At 39.8% G+C, this 16,194-nt stretch overlaps 1 protein-coding gene across 3 annotated transcripts in view; it reads left to right on the forward strand.

The window, feature by feature from the left end:
* Positions 1-16,194, forward strand: part of Rbpj (recombination signal binding protein for immunoglobulin kappa J region) — a 189,426-nt gene that overhangs the window by 163,022 nt on the left and 10,210 nt on the right. For all 3 annotated transcript variants that reach the window (XM_029477020.1, XM_029477019.1, XM_021162518.2), the window contains exons 3-5: positions 4,846-4,941; positions 10,825-10,990; positions 14,910-15,084. In XM_029477020.1, coding sequence (XP_029332880.1) covers positions 4,846-4,941; positions 10,825-10,990; positions 14,910-15,084 — 437 coding nt within the window. The remainder of the gene's footprint in view (positions 1-4,845; positions 4,942-10,824; positions 10,991-14,909; positions 15,085-16,194) is intronic.

Raw genomic sequence — 16,194 nt, forward strand, 5'->3', positions numbered from 1 at the left:
CTTCCAAGAAACTCAGTTTAAAAAAAAAAGTTCAAGAGCAGAGGAGTAAGCTCTGAGCTCCATCAACTACACAGGTCAGTAGAAGAGCAAGAACTGTGTGGGGTGCTGGAAACAGCAGGGCTCTATCGGCCACACAGAGAAGCTGCACCTATAATCTTCAGTGAGAAGAAAACCAATCCAGACTAACCCAGAAGTATCTATTGCAAGAGCTAAGACTCAGCTGGATTCAATGCTGGGTTCTACAGAGTGCTAAAGGAAGAAGCCTTTAGATACCATTCAATCTGAGGACAGAATGCTGTTACCTGAGGATGGCAATGCTCATAGGCTACTAAAACACAGAAAGCATAACTATAGACTACTCCATGTGAACAAAGATGTCTGTTCAGAAGTTCAAAAAAAGACTGAACTCTGCATACACAAGTTCTAGAAGATAGCTGCTCTTGCTGACAGGGTACATATGAGTACTGTTGTTTCCCGGGATGGGAAAAAGCAGAAGGGATTGCAGAGACCCAGAAGAACAGCTTTGGGGAACTGAGAATATCCTGTTGTTGCAGTGTAGTAGAGTGTGCTGGTGCTAAAGCCACCACATGGTAGGCCACCTAGATCTCATTAAAACTCTTAACATTTTAGTAATCTCTTTACATCAGAGATAACTTGGGAGACTAGCATATCTGCTTCGGGAAAATTCGGTTAACCTTTGTTTTCTCTTAAAAGAAAGCACACTGCAGATGTCTTCATTGCCTATGCAGACTTAGCAGATGTGTCTAATGGCAAATGTAAATTGAAAACTAATAACCAATTCTGTGGTAAAATTAGTTTTAATTAAATACAAACTTGAAATTAGGATATTTTCTTAATAATTTCTATACCAAATTTAGTACAGTCTAATACCAACTTTGAAGTCTTACTCTCCTCTGAAGTGATTCTGCTTTAGGAAAACAATGTCTTATTTGGCAAAAAAAAATATTTTAAGAGGTTTGTTTCCACTGTGTTGTAGGGATAGTATAATGTGGGGGCCATGTCTTCTCTTTTAAGGAATGTTCAAAGCCTACCCTGCCTTGCTCTGTCTTATATTTCCCAAAGTAAGCAGTATTGGTGGGAGAGTCTCTAATGAGGCCTGGGGAAATTTTTTTTTTTTAAAGATTTATTTATTTACTTTGTGGGTCATATGGTTGCTGGGAATTGAACTCAGGCCCTTTGGAAGAGCAATCAATGAGTCATCTCTCCAGCACTGCCTGAGGAATTCTTTACATATGACTTAAATTTTTAGTTAAAAGCACAAATAAATGGAGTAAAGACTACACTATTCAACACAACCGGATTTGCTTTTTAAGAATTGTATGTGTGTGTGTGTGTGAGACGCTACACTGTGTGTGTGGAAGTCAGAAGACAGTTTGAAAAAAGGGAATCATCTCACCTTCCATGGGCGGCCCCAGAGATCGAAGCCTACACGCTCTTTCAGAGATAGCTTTGTTATTTTTCCTCCCTCTAGAACTGCAAGCCAGGAGCTGCTAACTAATGCTCTTGCTAAAACTTGTTGAGTAGCAGAGGATTTTCCTTGTGAGGTTTACCATGATTTTATTTTGTGTAATTGATAGAATAATTATATATTCTCTTGTTCAAAATATCGTCTTTCTGTTATTGGGAGTAATACTTTTCACAGAGCCTGTCTCTTTCATGGAGACATCTCTCTGCTCTTAAAATCCTGTGCCTGAGACACATGAACCATGTATTTATGTTGACCTAAGCAAGGTTTATGTTTGAACAGTGTTTAGTAGCTCTCTTTCTCTCTCTCTCTCTCCCCTCCCTCCCTCCCTCCCTCCCTCCTTGGTGGTGGGGGCACACGTCAGTGGCTGTGTCTGGAGATCAGAGGACAACTTTCAGGAATTAGGTTATCTCTTTCACAGTTGTCAGGTTTGCACCACCAGCACCTCTCATTGCTGAGTCACCTCACCTGCCTGGCCCCCATCTCTGTAGTAAGATGCTGTTCTTATGTTTTAATCCGTTCATTCTCATATGAAGTAAGACAAGCATTGTAAATGTGCTTATAGATTTGGTAGATGAGCTGTACAGAGTTGAATGAAAGGTTTAACCTATAGCAAAATATAAGTGACCATGGTCCAGAAACAGTCATTGAGGTTTCTCCAGATACACTTTCGAAGCACTTTCATGGAATTTTTATGCTAACAGAACAAAGAAAGTTATAAATCAAGAGATTTAGAAAATACATAGTTACATCAGGGAAGCAGGTTACAGCGGGATAGGAGATAGGCTGCCTTGTATGCCATCTGACAACATTTGTGGTCTTTTGATTGGTGAAAAATTGAGGTTTTGATAAGTTAATACATTGTAAATCTAGTAGCAGGAGCCGGCACAAAGGTGTTGGTGGGGATATGATCACGTAGTAGACTAATGATAGCCCCAAATAGATTGTAACTGGACTCTGAAACAGCAACATTTCAACCTCCCCATGTTTTTGGATTGGACAGTCAGCCTGGGCAGACAAATTCTTCCCAAAAACCTCTTGCTCACAGTGCATTGAGGCTTAAGTCAGAAGCCTAAGGCAGTGTGCATCCCCAGGGCTTAGCAACATGCCTACAAAGCTTTCATGGGACCCCATGCTCACTGTCTCCTGCAGCGTGTGTGTATAGTTAAGACCTTGGAATGGCTCTTAACATTGACAACAGTAATGATACCTATAGCTTGCTCACAGGACCTCCTTGTCGGGAGTGGGGGTAACTGGCATTTAGGTGTTTTGTTTTTTATTTTTTCTCTTTTCCAGTAACTTCACGGAGGAGAGAAACCTCAGATTCAAAAGTAACAGTTAAGATTTAGACCCTGTTTCATAGCCGAACTGTGGCTTAGCCATTGTACTACCAGTGGTACAACTTTGTCCTTGAGATAGCTAAACTTTGATCCCTGCCTCTTCTGTATCATTTCAGGAAAGTAACTTAACTGTGTGTGCTTATGTCACCTCAAGGCTGCTGGCTATATCAATATGCTTGTGCAGAAAAGTTAACTAGCACAGCCTCATTTCACAGTTTCAGTCTTTTTTTTTTTTTTTTTTAAACATTCCAAATGTTGTCTCCCCCACACCCTCCATCCCCAGGAGTTCTATTCCTCCCTCCCTTCCTAGCAGCATCCATCAGTTCTCTGCAAGATGAGCTGCGTCTCCCACTGGGCCTGGGCCCTCAATCCAGCCTGGGTATCAAGTACAAGAACCGAGGCAGAGCTCTTTTACTTGAAGCCTGTTGTGTGTCTGGGAAGATAAGAAAAGCAAACACATAACCTGATAAACATATAAACAAATAATTACTAAGTGACATGGCAGAGATCATACTCTTAGTAGAATGTAATTTAGACAATGTGCTTGCAGTTAAAACTTCAAGTTCCATGACTGGGACTTGTGTACAAATTTTGACAGGGTGTTGGACTTCTCTCGACTTTTGTTTTTATCTTGTTTTGATTTTTCCTTTTTTTCATGTGTATTATGGAATCTTCCTCAATCTCTCTTCCACTTTCACCATGCCCGTATACCTGGTCTTGCTCCAGGGATCTCCTGGCTCTGCCTTCAAGGCAGGAATTACAGGTGGGTCGCCATGCTCACCTGGCATTTTGATGAGGTCTGGGAATCTGGCCCTCTTGTAAAAGTTTTAGCCACCAAGCCATATCCTCAGCTGCTGTTTTTTATTTTATAATCTCCACCCCCATCTTATTCTCTGAGCTGTCACTCACCTCCAATAGTTATGCCCCAGTGCCCTTGCTATTGGCAGTCTGTTCAATACTGAGAGAAATCTTGTGCATGGTCCTCTGTCCCCTACTCCCTGACCTAGGTAGACACCTGTTTCAGCACTGGCCCTTCCTAGGAGTGCACTGCTCCATTCTGTTCTGTGCCTTCGGTGGAAGAGGTCCAGACTCTCTGCCTGCACTGTGTATCACTTTTCCATGCCTTGCAGCTAAAACATTTTTCTCAGTAAGAATAAATGTCATTTCGGTTTTCTCATTAGACCCCTTTAGCCACCCTGAACCAGGTGGCTGTGTTAGCTCCTGTATTCAGATTCTGAAAGTAAAAGCTGGGTGAGGCTCTGTGGTTTATCCAGGGAGTTTAGTGTAAAAGTGACACAAATCTATAATTCCCTACATTTAATGACTTTATGACAGCTGACAGTTTTGACTGTCATTTGGATTGTCTTTATGTATAAGTTAAATATAATTCAAATTTATTAAAAATATTCATTGATTATCCTGACTTTAATTTTGTGATGTGTAAAATATTTCAAGACTTGATATTCTACCAACTTGTAGAGTTTTTTTTTTTTCCTCCTGTGTGGCACTTAACTTAGGTAAATAAATATATATACATTGAAATTTTTATAAAACATTTACTTAATAAGCATGTGGCAGTTTTCATTTGATATAATGTTGAATTTTTTGAAGGTTTAATATGTTCCAAAATTTTCAATTAGCATCTTTTTAATATATGTAACCAAATTCTTTTGGGAGACTGTAGTTTTGGGTGAGGCAGTAGAAGTTTGGGTGATTTGATGTTTGGCTGTGACTTAAGGGAGAAGGTAGAGGAGCAAGATAAGCTGTAGAGAAAATCAGTTAACTATGTTACCAGTGTAAATGTTAATTGTATTTTAGCAGCCAAAATGCAGAGTGAAAGTGGGTATGTATTTTCTTAGCACAGGGTCTTTTAAGGAAGCTCATGCAATTGTTTCTGGTTTTCTGTCTAGGTTTGTTTGTTTAAGAAATGTTCATAAGCATTCCTCTCATCTGCTAGGGTGAAAGAAGATTTTGACAAAAACACCGTCCCTACAATAGTAATTTTATATCTGATTACAGGGAAGCTATGCGAAATTATTTAAAAGAACGAGGGGATCAAACCGTGCTCATTCTTCATGCAAAAGTTGCACAGAAGTCTTACGGGAATGAAAAACGGTAAGATGATTGAACATTTGGGGCAAATAATGCTTATTTTATAATTTGCATATGATTTACATTTATGTTTGAGGCTTGTTTCTATTCCTTGGTTCATTTGCATAGTAGAAAAGAAAAGTAGGGCAAGTGAGATGGCTCAGCGAGTAAGAGGTCCTGAGTTCGAATCCCAGCACCCACATGGTGGCTCACAACCACCCTTAATGAAATCTGATGCCCTCTTTTGGTGCATCTGAAGTCAGCTACAGTGTACTTACTTATAAATAAATAAAAATGTAGGTAAGAGGGGGTGGAGTGGGTAGTAGGAGTAGAATCTTGGGCCTTTCTCTTATTAAAATGTTCTTTAATGAGCTCCAACCCATCCCTATTTTGTTTTACTTGACACGTGAAACTTGATTACTGATTTTTAGTTAAACATAGAAGTTGATGTGAAAAACCAACTCTTTTTGTTCATTATGTTGGCCCTCGATGAATTTCTAGGTTTGGGATTTTAAATAAGAAAATTTAGTGTATGTGTGTAGTGTATTCTCAATTCTAGAGCTAAGTGCAAATGGTCATGGCTTAGGAACACAGATGTAGGTCACCTCAAATGCTGTGTTGTTATGTGAATATGGTTTGTAAAGTTATAGAACAGAAAGTTGTAAATCAAGAAACCTTTCTTGGTTAGTGGGTTACAGCTAAGGAAGGGTTATACTGCTGTCAGATGACATCCTTGGCTGTTCAGTTGGTGAAAGCTGGTAGTCTGATAATACCTCTAGAAGATTTTATGTGATAGCCACAAGGCTCTTAGGTCAGGCACAGGTGAATGACTGTTGAGACTAAAGATAGCCCAAGAGAATTTAGCCCTGAGTTTGCAACATTCCAACTCTCCACAGTTGTGGCATTATAATCAGTCAGTCAGCCTTGGTGACATGGGTGTGACCTTTTTCTGGGAACTTGAGTTCACACTAGTCAGTTGTTTTCTAAGCAAAACAGGAATGCTTCTCACCACTGAAGAATGCTGTTTAAGGCCAATTATGCTTTTTGAGGTGAAATAGAGAGAATTGCCTAGCAACTCTGGTCTTGAACCAGGGAAGTACTCTACCAGTATTAGGGTTTTAATATGGGAGATGAAGATAAGAAACTCTAAACATATGTACGTGCCTTGGCTTCAATTGGTTGTTATCCTTGGTACCAGCATTGGGACTCCTACAACTAATTCCAGGGTTTTAAAATTCTTTTATTTTTGTAGCTTCAAAAAAAATAGAAAGTCACATTAAGCTACTTCTGTGAAGTGAAATCCCGCAGGCATGTGTTGTCTCCTGCGTGTAGTGTTGATGCTGCCTTATTTTTTACTGCCTTCTGTGGGTTAGCAACAGCAGGATGTCAGGGCCGAGGAATTAAAGGTGCCTCAAAAAGCATAGTCCTTGTGAACCTCACTCAGTCTCTTCCCATCCTTCCTTGGCTAGGTGAGACCAGCCAGGCTAGCCCTCACTGAATCATGGCATGGGGCAAACACACTAGTCACTTGGGTTCAAGCACAGGCAGTGCTAGCTCTGCTTTTCAGTCTCTGGAGTTTTGACAAAGCCTCTTATCAGTTAGATTATTTTCTTCACTTATTCCCCTTTTAAATTATGTTAGTTGCTAGTGGCTAATTAGTTAGACCTATACAAAGTCACATGGCATTTAGTTTTATGTCGGATGGCTGAGGCCCTCTGAAGTTATAAGGGTTTGCTAGTTATTGTAAGAAATACAGGACCACAGGGCTGCAGTGGCTTATCAAGAATTATAAACGTTTTAATGATTGTCTTTATTGTGGCAGCCTGTTGTTTGTTTGTTTTTTAACCTTCTATTATTTAGGTATGGCTTAGTCGATCCATAACCCCATTAAATACTTGAAGAGTTTTAGGTTTTAGCCTCCAAGAAAAAGAATGAAGATGTTACAGTAACTACTTTCCTCTGTCTTTTGTCTTTTGAATCATGTGTATTAAAATGCTTCCAAGGAGGGTAAATATGTGTGCGTGCTTGTCTGTGTGTGTGTGAGAGAGAGACAGAGACAGAGACAGAGGTGTGACTGGATAGTTTTCCTGAAGCTTCCTTGAGGATTAAAGAGGTGATGAATCTGCTCTCCATTTTCTGGAAAGAGGAGGAAAGTCTGTCTTCCTTGATGATATTGGTTCAGGCTGTTTTAAAGAGTTGCTGAGGTATGAGTGAGGCATGAAGTAACCTTGGGACATGGCCACAGACACTTTGGCCATGTCTGTCATAAAAAGTAATTCCAGTAAATAATGCTAAAATTATCTGGCCAGGAAATTTCACTTAAAAGGCGTAAATTATTCTTGGTATTGATAGCTGTGCCATAGTCAGATAGATTAGGTAGGTAGGTAGGTAGGTAGATGGGTAGGTGGATAGGTGGATAGGTAGACTGATATGACATTAGTGTTCAGTATTGTGAGCAATACTGGTGAACAGTTATATGAGAGGTGCTCTTGGGACAGTTACTGACACTAGTAAGTGTTAACTGGGGTAATGGATGGACCGGGAACTCCCAGGTGTTCCTTCGGTGGTGACAAGTTTGGATTTCGTCTAACCAAACTTAATTGTCATACCAAGCTAAATAAAAGCCCTTTTTTAACCTATTGGATTTTCCCCCCATGTATGTTCACAGGACTTGAGGGGAAGGGATTGTTGTTAAATCATTCACTTAATGACTAAATTTTGCAATGAGTAAAATCTTAAATGTGCACATATCGCCACCAAGTGGAGAGAATAGCATTGCTTGTCAGCTAAAAGATGCCAAAAGAAAAGAAAGTAAAAAGGAGACATTGTTTGATAGGACAGTTAAAAGTCAGTTTCAAACACAGAAATGCATTTTAATTGTTGCTTGTTTAATTATAATATGGAATTTTATTCCATAGACAATTGGAACGTCTATTTTTATTGTATTCTTAAAAAATTTTCAAGGTAGAATCTTGATCAGTGTGTTTTTTGTTTTTGTTTTGTCAGAATATATCCCTAGCCTTGTTTATGCTGTTCTGGAACTCACTGAATAGACTAGGCTGGCCTCAAACTCACAGAGATCTGCCTTCCTTGCCTGTGAGTGCTAGGTTTAAAGGCATGTACCACTAATGCCTGGCTTCTATCAGAGGTTTTTGTTTGTTTGTTTGTGGTGTGTATGTGTATGTGTATGTGTTTTCGAGACAGGGTTTCTCTGTGTAGTCCTGTAGCCCTGGCTGTGCTGGACCTCAGCCTGTAGACCAGACTGGCTTCAAACTCAGAAATCCACCTGCCTCTGCCTCCCAAGTGCTGGGATTGAAGGTGTATACCACCATTGTTGGGCTCCGTCAGAGTTTTATATAGATACCTTTTAGTCTGTTTGACTAAAATTAGTCAATTTTATGCTGTTAATTTTCTGTGATTTTATTTTAATCACATTTTCATAAATACTCCAAATATTCATTCCTTTATCATTTCTGTGTGCATATAGCCTTCAGATGTGAAATAAAAGTACTTTGTGATAATGTATTAATCATTACTAATATCAAATCATTCAGATTTGATAACACCAATTCACCAAGGAGTTGTAATATTCAGTGTCCAATAAAATACTAACGTGGGATGAAGTTCCTGAGAGTTGTATTAGCCTGGGTTCTTGAGATGTGTCTTGCTATGCATTTGGTAGCCTCTGCCATTAAAAGCCTGAAAGATCCCTGGCATAGAAGTACAAGCATTGCTAAAGCAGTTATAAAATTATAAATTATAAACTAAACCAATTATAAAACATGCCCAGCCAGTATAAGCATCTCTACAAACTTGGAGTGACATGGACCTGGGCCCAGTACCTGGGCCATGACCTTGATATCCTTGTCCCCAAGTGTGAGCATGCAAGCTTGAAAGCTCCTCTTGTTTTGTGTTGCTTAATTAGGTATTACAAAAACACCCAGAGGCTTCCTACTCTATACTCCACACTCTCCTCTCCAGGACACAGTTGGGCTACTCAGCCTTTTTGCCCCCAACTTCCTCTCCATGGTTGATCCCCCTCTTCTAACCAGCCACTGCTTCTAACCAGCCATGGCTTCTGTATGCTTTCTCTTCTTTTATTTTAAATGATGCAAAGTTTTCCCTGGCTGCCTCAGACAGTCCATATTTTTGCCACCCTACCCTGGCTTTATTTTGTAAGTACTTCCTACTAGCTAACAGAGTCTCTATATTAACTTCACACCCATCCTTCCCGCCCCCCCCCCCCCCCCCCCCCCCCCCCCCCCAGAGTGTAAGTTCCATGAGGATAGTGACTTTGTTTGATTTTGTTGTTTTTATACCCGGGGCTATATTAAGTATTTGAAGAACTAATAAATACTAAATAATCTCAGCCCACTTCTTGTACTGTTTGGTTTATAGTAGGATTAGCACCTGACCAGGGCTGAGAAAAGAAGGTGCCAGTACATTTGGAGGCTGCTAAGTAAATGCTATTCTCGGTTTGCTGAAGAGGAAGCAAACAGCTCACCTCCTCATAGACCCGAGACTTTATGCACAGGCGCATATTTTATTTGTTCGCTTGTGTTATTTATTTATTTACTTATTTATTTATCTTATCGATCTCTATGTAGTTCTGACTATCCTGGAACTCAATGTGTAGACCAGACTAGCCTCAAATTCACAGAGATCCGCCTGCCTCTGCATTCAAAGTACTGGGATTAAAGGTGTGTACCACTATGCTCAGCAATACAATTTACTTTTCTTAGTCTGAGTTCCAGGTAAACTTGATTCCCAGTGTCAGTTGACTAGAAGATGTTACTGGCCAGTGGGAGGCCTGTGTGCTCGTAGCTCAGCAGTGTTAGTACAGAGCCACATGCTTGGTCATCTTCCCCTGTTGCTTTCTTTTGATTGGAACTTGGCACAGGTAGTTGATTATTGTTACAGTGAGGCTGTTTTGCTTATAGCAGGATTAGCAGAATCAAGAAACACTTTTCTGTATTCATAGCTATACAAAAAGTAGGAATCACCATGAGGGCCTTTTGTTTTAAGAAAGAGGGAAGGAAGGTAGTTCTTTGTGCAAGATACTCCTACATGTTAACTACAGACCTACCTAGTTCATCATTTACACTGCTTGCCTGGTTACTAGTCATTTGAGTTTCAGGCCTCTTTAAAAAGGTACAGGACACACATTCTAAGGTATGTACATATCAGTGGCTATCATTAGGCAAAAGTACATTATATATCATTGGGGAACAATAAGAGATAAATTCATAGTTTGATTGTTAGGTTATGACAGAGTCATTGTATGTGGAGAGAACTTGGGAAGGTGCTTTTTGGCATACAGAAGAGCAAATCTTTTAGTAATCCTGAGCAGAGACAATACAGTGTATTTTTCTTTCAATCCTGAAACCAGGTGTTCAGGAGCTAATGTACATAGACACTGACTCTGTAGAACTCAGATCAAGCATCTGGTTTGTCGTCTTCCTTAGTTGCCTTACTTGGGGTGTTACTTTAATGCTATTTTCCAGGTAAATTGCCAAATAAAGTTAAATGTAACAAGAGTAGCATTAAAATTAATGATGCTGTTGTCTTGGCTAGAACTTAGTAATCACAGATTCTGTATTGATTTATTATGTCTTGTGTCTTGTTTGCCAAATTCCAGTAGAGTCGTTTAGAGCCTTGAGCTATGAGAATTCACAGTTCTGCTTAAAGCAGGACCAATCTAACTGATGGTATAAGTAAGTCCTCAGATTGTATTAGAACAGATAAGAAAGTCTTTATATCAGTCCTTTTGACTTGACAATTTGCTTTATAAATGAACAACGTGCTATGTTAGGAACCAATTTAGTACATTGAAGTATGATTTTGAATTCATATATTAAAAAATGAAATATGATCTTGAATTTAATTCTGCCACTTTTTTTTTTCCAGATTTTTTTGCCCTCCTCCTTGTGTGTATCTTATGGGCAGTGGTTGGAAGAAAAAAAAAGAGCAAATGGAACGAGATGGTTGTTCTGAACAAGAGTCTCAACCCTGTGCATTTATTGGAATAGGAAACAGTGACCAAGAAATGCAGCAGCTGAACTTGGAAGGGAAGGTAAATTCAAAATGTATACTCTGCCTTCATTCTTGCAGTGTTTGTTTATCTTAGTCTTTTCCATACCAGTGCTTATTGCACTTATTTTTTAAGTGCTTTTAACAGCAACTGTTTAAATGTGTAAATCAGAATCACAAGTATACATTCAGGACAGCTATGGCCTGGTGGCTCATAGAGTGTGTGGGTTAGCATTTAAAGGCAGCACCAGGAGGCCTCTCCAGCTTCCTGGCTGTCTTAATTGCAAGTCAGATTTCTATTGGGAGACCAATCCCTCATTTTCTGCCTGGCAGTATTGCAATACTCAGATAGTTATGAAAATGTGTCTCTCAGCTTTGGTTTATTCTGTCCTCCTATCATCATCTCCTACTGGGAAGTAGCTGCTAACACATGATAAAGCCTTGTGGCCTTGGCTAACCAACACCAGTCCAGAACACAAGTTACACAGAGAATGCTCTGTCTATGGCTTTCTGTATGTATACTACTTTAATTCAGAAGAACAGTTTGTTCATTTATTAATAATTCAGTGGTTTTTTTCTGTTTTTGTTTGTTTGTTTGTTTGTTTTTTCGAGACAGGGTTTCTCTGTGCGGTCCTAGCTGTCCTGGAACTCACTCTGTAGACCAGGCTGGCCTCGAACTCAGAAATTCGCCTGCCTCTGCCTCCCAAGTGCTGGGATTAAAGGCATGTGCCACCATGCCCGGCTAATTCAGTGTTTTATCTTAATATTAAAGTTTTGAAAATGATTCTAATCTCAATGACTACATAGCACCCAAAGTATCATATAAAAGCTATTTCCTTATTTAGTAACTTTTAGCTGGCTATTCTGATATTTATGTTTTGTATTTGTCACAAGGATAGGAGTGTTGAGGGGGTAAGCTAGGGGTTAGCATTCTTAATCATATTTAATCATGTTTAAGAAGACCCTAAACCTAACCTTCAAATCTGTATATTTTTCATTAGGTCTTTATAGTTTTTAGTCAATAACGTGGATTTTAGATAAGGTTTGGTGTAATGTTTATTACAATAGTAAATGCTTGTTGTAAAAGAGAGCAGAGCAGTAAACCACTTTAAATTATGACCTTTGAACTTTAAAATAATACAGTCGATTTATTCTCCTGTTAAATAATTTCTGGAGTTACATACAGCACACTGCACACCTAGACATCCAGTTCTTTAATGAGTAGATGTAATCAATTGTGACTGTGTTGGCTGAATATATTCTCATTTTAACCAGTTCTAGCTTCCAGTCATTTACCTTCCAGTGAAGTAATACCAAAGCCACCCAATCGATAGCATCATTAATTGTCCCTCCCCGGATCCTAGTACTAAGTTCTGTGGGGGCTATCTCTGCATGAAGCCCTCCCCTCTGTCGGTGTTAGAACTTATTATGTAAGTCCTGGATGTTGACAGGATACAAATGCACATGCACATGTGAGGAAGTGAAGGACTCCCCAAAGGAGTGTGTGTGTCCTCACCATGTAAGCAAGACCTGGAGTGATCTGAAAGCTGGCAGCAAGTGCCTTCCAGTGAGCTATCTCAGCAGCCCTTGTTCATGTTTTACATATGCCGGACAGCATCTTCTCTTTCTTGACACAGATTATACCCAATAATGTTAGTGCTCAGAATTAACTGATCTGATCTTAGGCCTGTCTTCCCGTTAGGGTGAAGTTCCCTTGTTTAAATACAAATCTTAGTTTTGTTCTGGGACTGTCTGCTTTAGTACATTGACTTTGTCCTATCTTCCAAAGCAGAACAGTTCCAGTTTTGACCTTTAGCTAGTGTTTTAAAAATATGATAGAACTATCTATGTATGCATATATGCCATATCTAAGTGTGTAAGAGTACCACCACTGCAAAGGATAGTTTATTGTATTTAGCTTTTATTGTTATTATCTTATTTTGCCTTCTGCACAGCAAGGCCTTTCAAAATTTAGAATGTTCAAAATCACATTTAAATTTTCTTATGCAACTTTGTTATAGAGACAAACTATTGCAGTATATCTATTACTAACACTCTGTATTGGTAAAATTTTAAGAACAAAGGCCTAGAGTTCACTAGCTACTTTCTAATGAATAAATGGTACTTGTTCTGCATTTTAAAAGGAGCACACAGGGGGCTGGAGAGATGGCTCAGCGGTTAAAAGCACTGACTGCTCTTCCAAAGGTCCTGAGTTCAAATCCCAGCAACCACATGGTGGCTCACAACCATCTGAAATGAGATCTGACACCCTCTTCTGGTGTGTCTGAAGATAGCTACAGTGTACTAATATAATACTATAATAACAAATAAATAATAATATAATAAATGATTTAAAAAACAGGAGCACACAGAAGAAGTAGTTCAAATAAAATTTAGACATTGCTGGGAGGGGTGGTGCACGCCTTTAATCCCAGCACTTGGGAGGCAGAGGCAGGTAGATTTCTGAGTTCAAGGACAGCCAGGGCTACACAGAGAAACCCTATCCTGGGGGGGAAAAAAAACAGAAAAAAATAAAACTTAGACATCATCTACTCTGTTTGGTAAAAGAAGTCAGTATCTTGGCCCAGCCCCTTAGTTCACAGTGATTAAGAAAATAGGGGGAGTTTTAGAGCTGTTACCTACAGGTGAAGTTGTAGCATTTTAGATATTTCCACAAATGATGTTTTCTTTTGTACTCTTCGACTTGATTCTTTTGGAGAGTGTGTGAGTAAACCCACTAAACAAAGTTAATCTATTGTTAAAATAGCTCTTTAGTATACCCTGAAAAACTTCCAGAACGTTTTATGTCCCCGTGCAGTCTAACATTGTTTTCCTCGGTTTCATAAGTGGCGACCATAGTGTTCAGCCATATAAACAGAAGCATTTTATGAGCTATTTTGAAACTGCAACCAGTAGGGTTTTTTTTTTTACATAGTTTACTAAATTATGATAAACTTATTACTTTTGTTGAAGGTAGTCATCAATTTTTCACTACAAAAATCAAATTGCTGTAACATTGAGTAGTGATTCTGTGAAATGTAAAACTATATAAAGTAATATGGATCATAGAGGGTTTTTTAAAAGATATATTTATTTAATGTATATGAGTGCTCTGTGTGTGCACCTGCGTGCCAGAAGATGGCATCAGATCACACTATAGATGGTTATGAGCCACCATGTGAGCGCTGGGATTGAACTCAGGTCAGGGCCTCTGGAAGAGTGGGCAGTGCTCTTAAGAGCTAAGCCATTTCTCCAGCCCAGGGTTTTGGTTTTTAAAGCAAACGTTGTAGTCATTTTTGTATATAACTAAAACTCAAGGCATTCAAATTAATGCCTTTGCTGGTAAGCAGCTTGTAGACACCTGTAAGATTCTGAGCCTGCAGTTCTTGTTCTGCTGCCCTCTGTCCAGACAGACTTCTAGAAGCCAGTGCACCCATCCCCAAGGGTTCTTGCCCACAGCCAGCAGAGCTTGGCTCCTAGATACTTGGATTATTTTCTGTGCAGCTCTTTTGAGTTGACTTAGACAGTGCTTCCAACTGGGCTTTTCTTCTGTATTCTGTACCAGGTAGACTTAAATTTGGGGAGAAAAAATTAAGCTGAGGAACTGGAATAATAAATATAATAGTTTCCTAACCACCCTAAGGGCAGCTTTGTTAATGATTGTGATGTTCAGCTCTCACAGTTGAACATTGAGGTCCAGATGTGGCACCATCTCCAGCAGTGTGTGGGGGTTCTAGACTTAAGTCCAGCTTTCTGGACTACATTTCCCCCTCTTGGCACGTGAGCTGAGTTGATTTGCCGCTGCTGGCCTCTTGTGAGCCTGTCATCCACTCCTCGTTTCTTTAGAGAGCAGTGTTGATAGCGTTCATGTCTGGTCAGATGTAGCTGCACCATTCTGAGATGAAGGTGCGTGACCATTGAGGAGTTCCTGCTGTTGTTACCACTTTGTTTTTCTTCCACAGAACTACTGTACAGCCAAAACATTGTACATATCTGATTCAGACAAGAGAAAACATTTCATGTTGTCTGTAAAGATGTTCTATGGCAACAGTGATGACATCGGTGTGTTCCTCAGCAAGCGGATAAAGGTCATCTCCAAACCCTCCAAAAAGAAGCAGTCACTGAAGAATGCCGACTGTACGTATGCTCGTATGCTCACATGTCCTTCTTTGTTCCCAACTCTCACATGACTTGAATGAGACAAACATTTTAAAATGTAAAGGTTGTTCTGTCAGAAGCCAGTTCATTGTTAACTACTAGTTTTTGGCCTTGTTTTGAATTTGAGTATAAATGGGTGTTGTCTGGCCTAATGAAGTAAGTGAGTCTCAACTATAGTGTTCTGAGAATCTCAGTTACTTTATTAGGATTGCTTTAGAGTGGTTTCTTACTGTTTCCAGGAGCATTTGGGGAACCAGAGTGGGTTTTGCTCTTTTTGTCAGAGACTAGGTAGGAAGATAATGCTTTGAGCCAGTGATGCTAAATGTCCTACAATGCCCAAGATTCCAAAAGCATCAATCCTTTCAGAATGACAGAAATACTCACTTTAAAAGTGTGCTCTGAGAAACCAGGTAAGCCACTAAACCAAATATCTAAAGGGCCCCAAGGCAGAAACTGCGGTTTCACTGGCAGATAACTATCAATGTTGTGTTCTGTCTGTGTGAGTCTATGTTTTTTTTAAATTATTTATTTTATGTGTATGAATATACATTGTAGTTATCTTAAGACACACCAGAAGAAGGCATCAGATCCCATCACAGATGGTTGTGAGCCACCATGTAGTTGCTGGGAATTGAACTCAGGACCTCTCTGGAAGAGCAGTCAATGCTCTTAACCACTGAGCCATCTCTCCAGCCCAGTGAGTCTACATTTCAACACGCTTGAACTTGGTTGTTTGGCTTTCTTCTCTTACATTTGTCATTGAATAAACATTGAAATGTATATATAAGGAAGAGGGCAGCCTGATGCAGCGATCTCCCCTCCCGCAGCAGTTTCACAACTCTGTTCTGTGGTCTCCGACACCAGCAGCGTCCTCCCCACCCCCACCCCCCCTTTTGGTTTTTCGAGACAGGGTTTCTCTGTATAGCCCTGGCTGTCCTGGAACTCACTCTGTAGACCAGGCTGGCCTTAAACTCAGAAATCCCCCTGCCTCTGCCTCCCAAGTGCTGGGATCAAAGGCGTGCGCCACCACGCCTGATGTCCCTTTCCTTAGTAACAGCTGCACTGAGTGCATGACAATTGTCAGCTTCC

The sequence above is a fragment of the Mus caroli genome, chromosome 5, assembly GCF_900094665.2.
Source record: "Mus caroli chromosome 5, CAROLI_EIJ_v1.1, whole genome shotgun sequence".
Taxonomy (NCBI): Eukaryota; Metazoa; Chordata; class Mammalia; order Rodentia; family Muridae; genus Mus; species Mus caroli.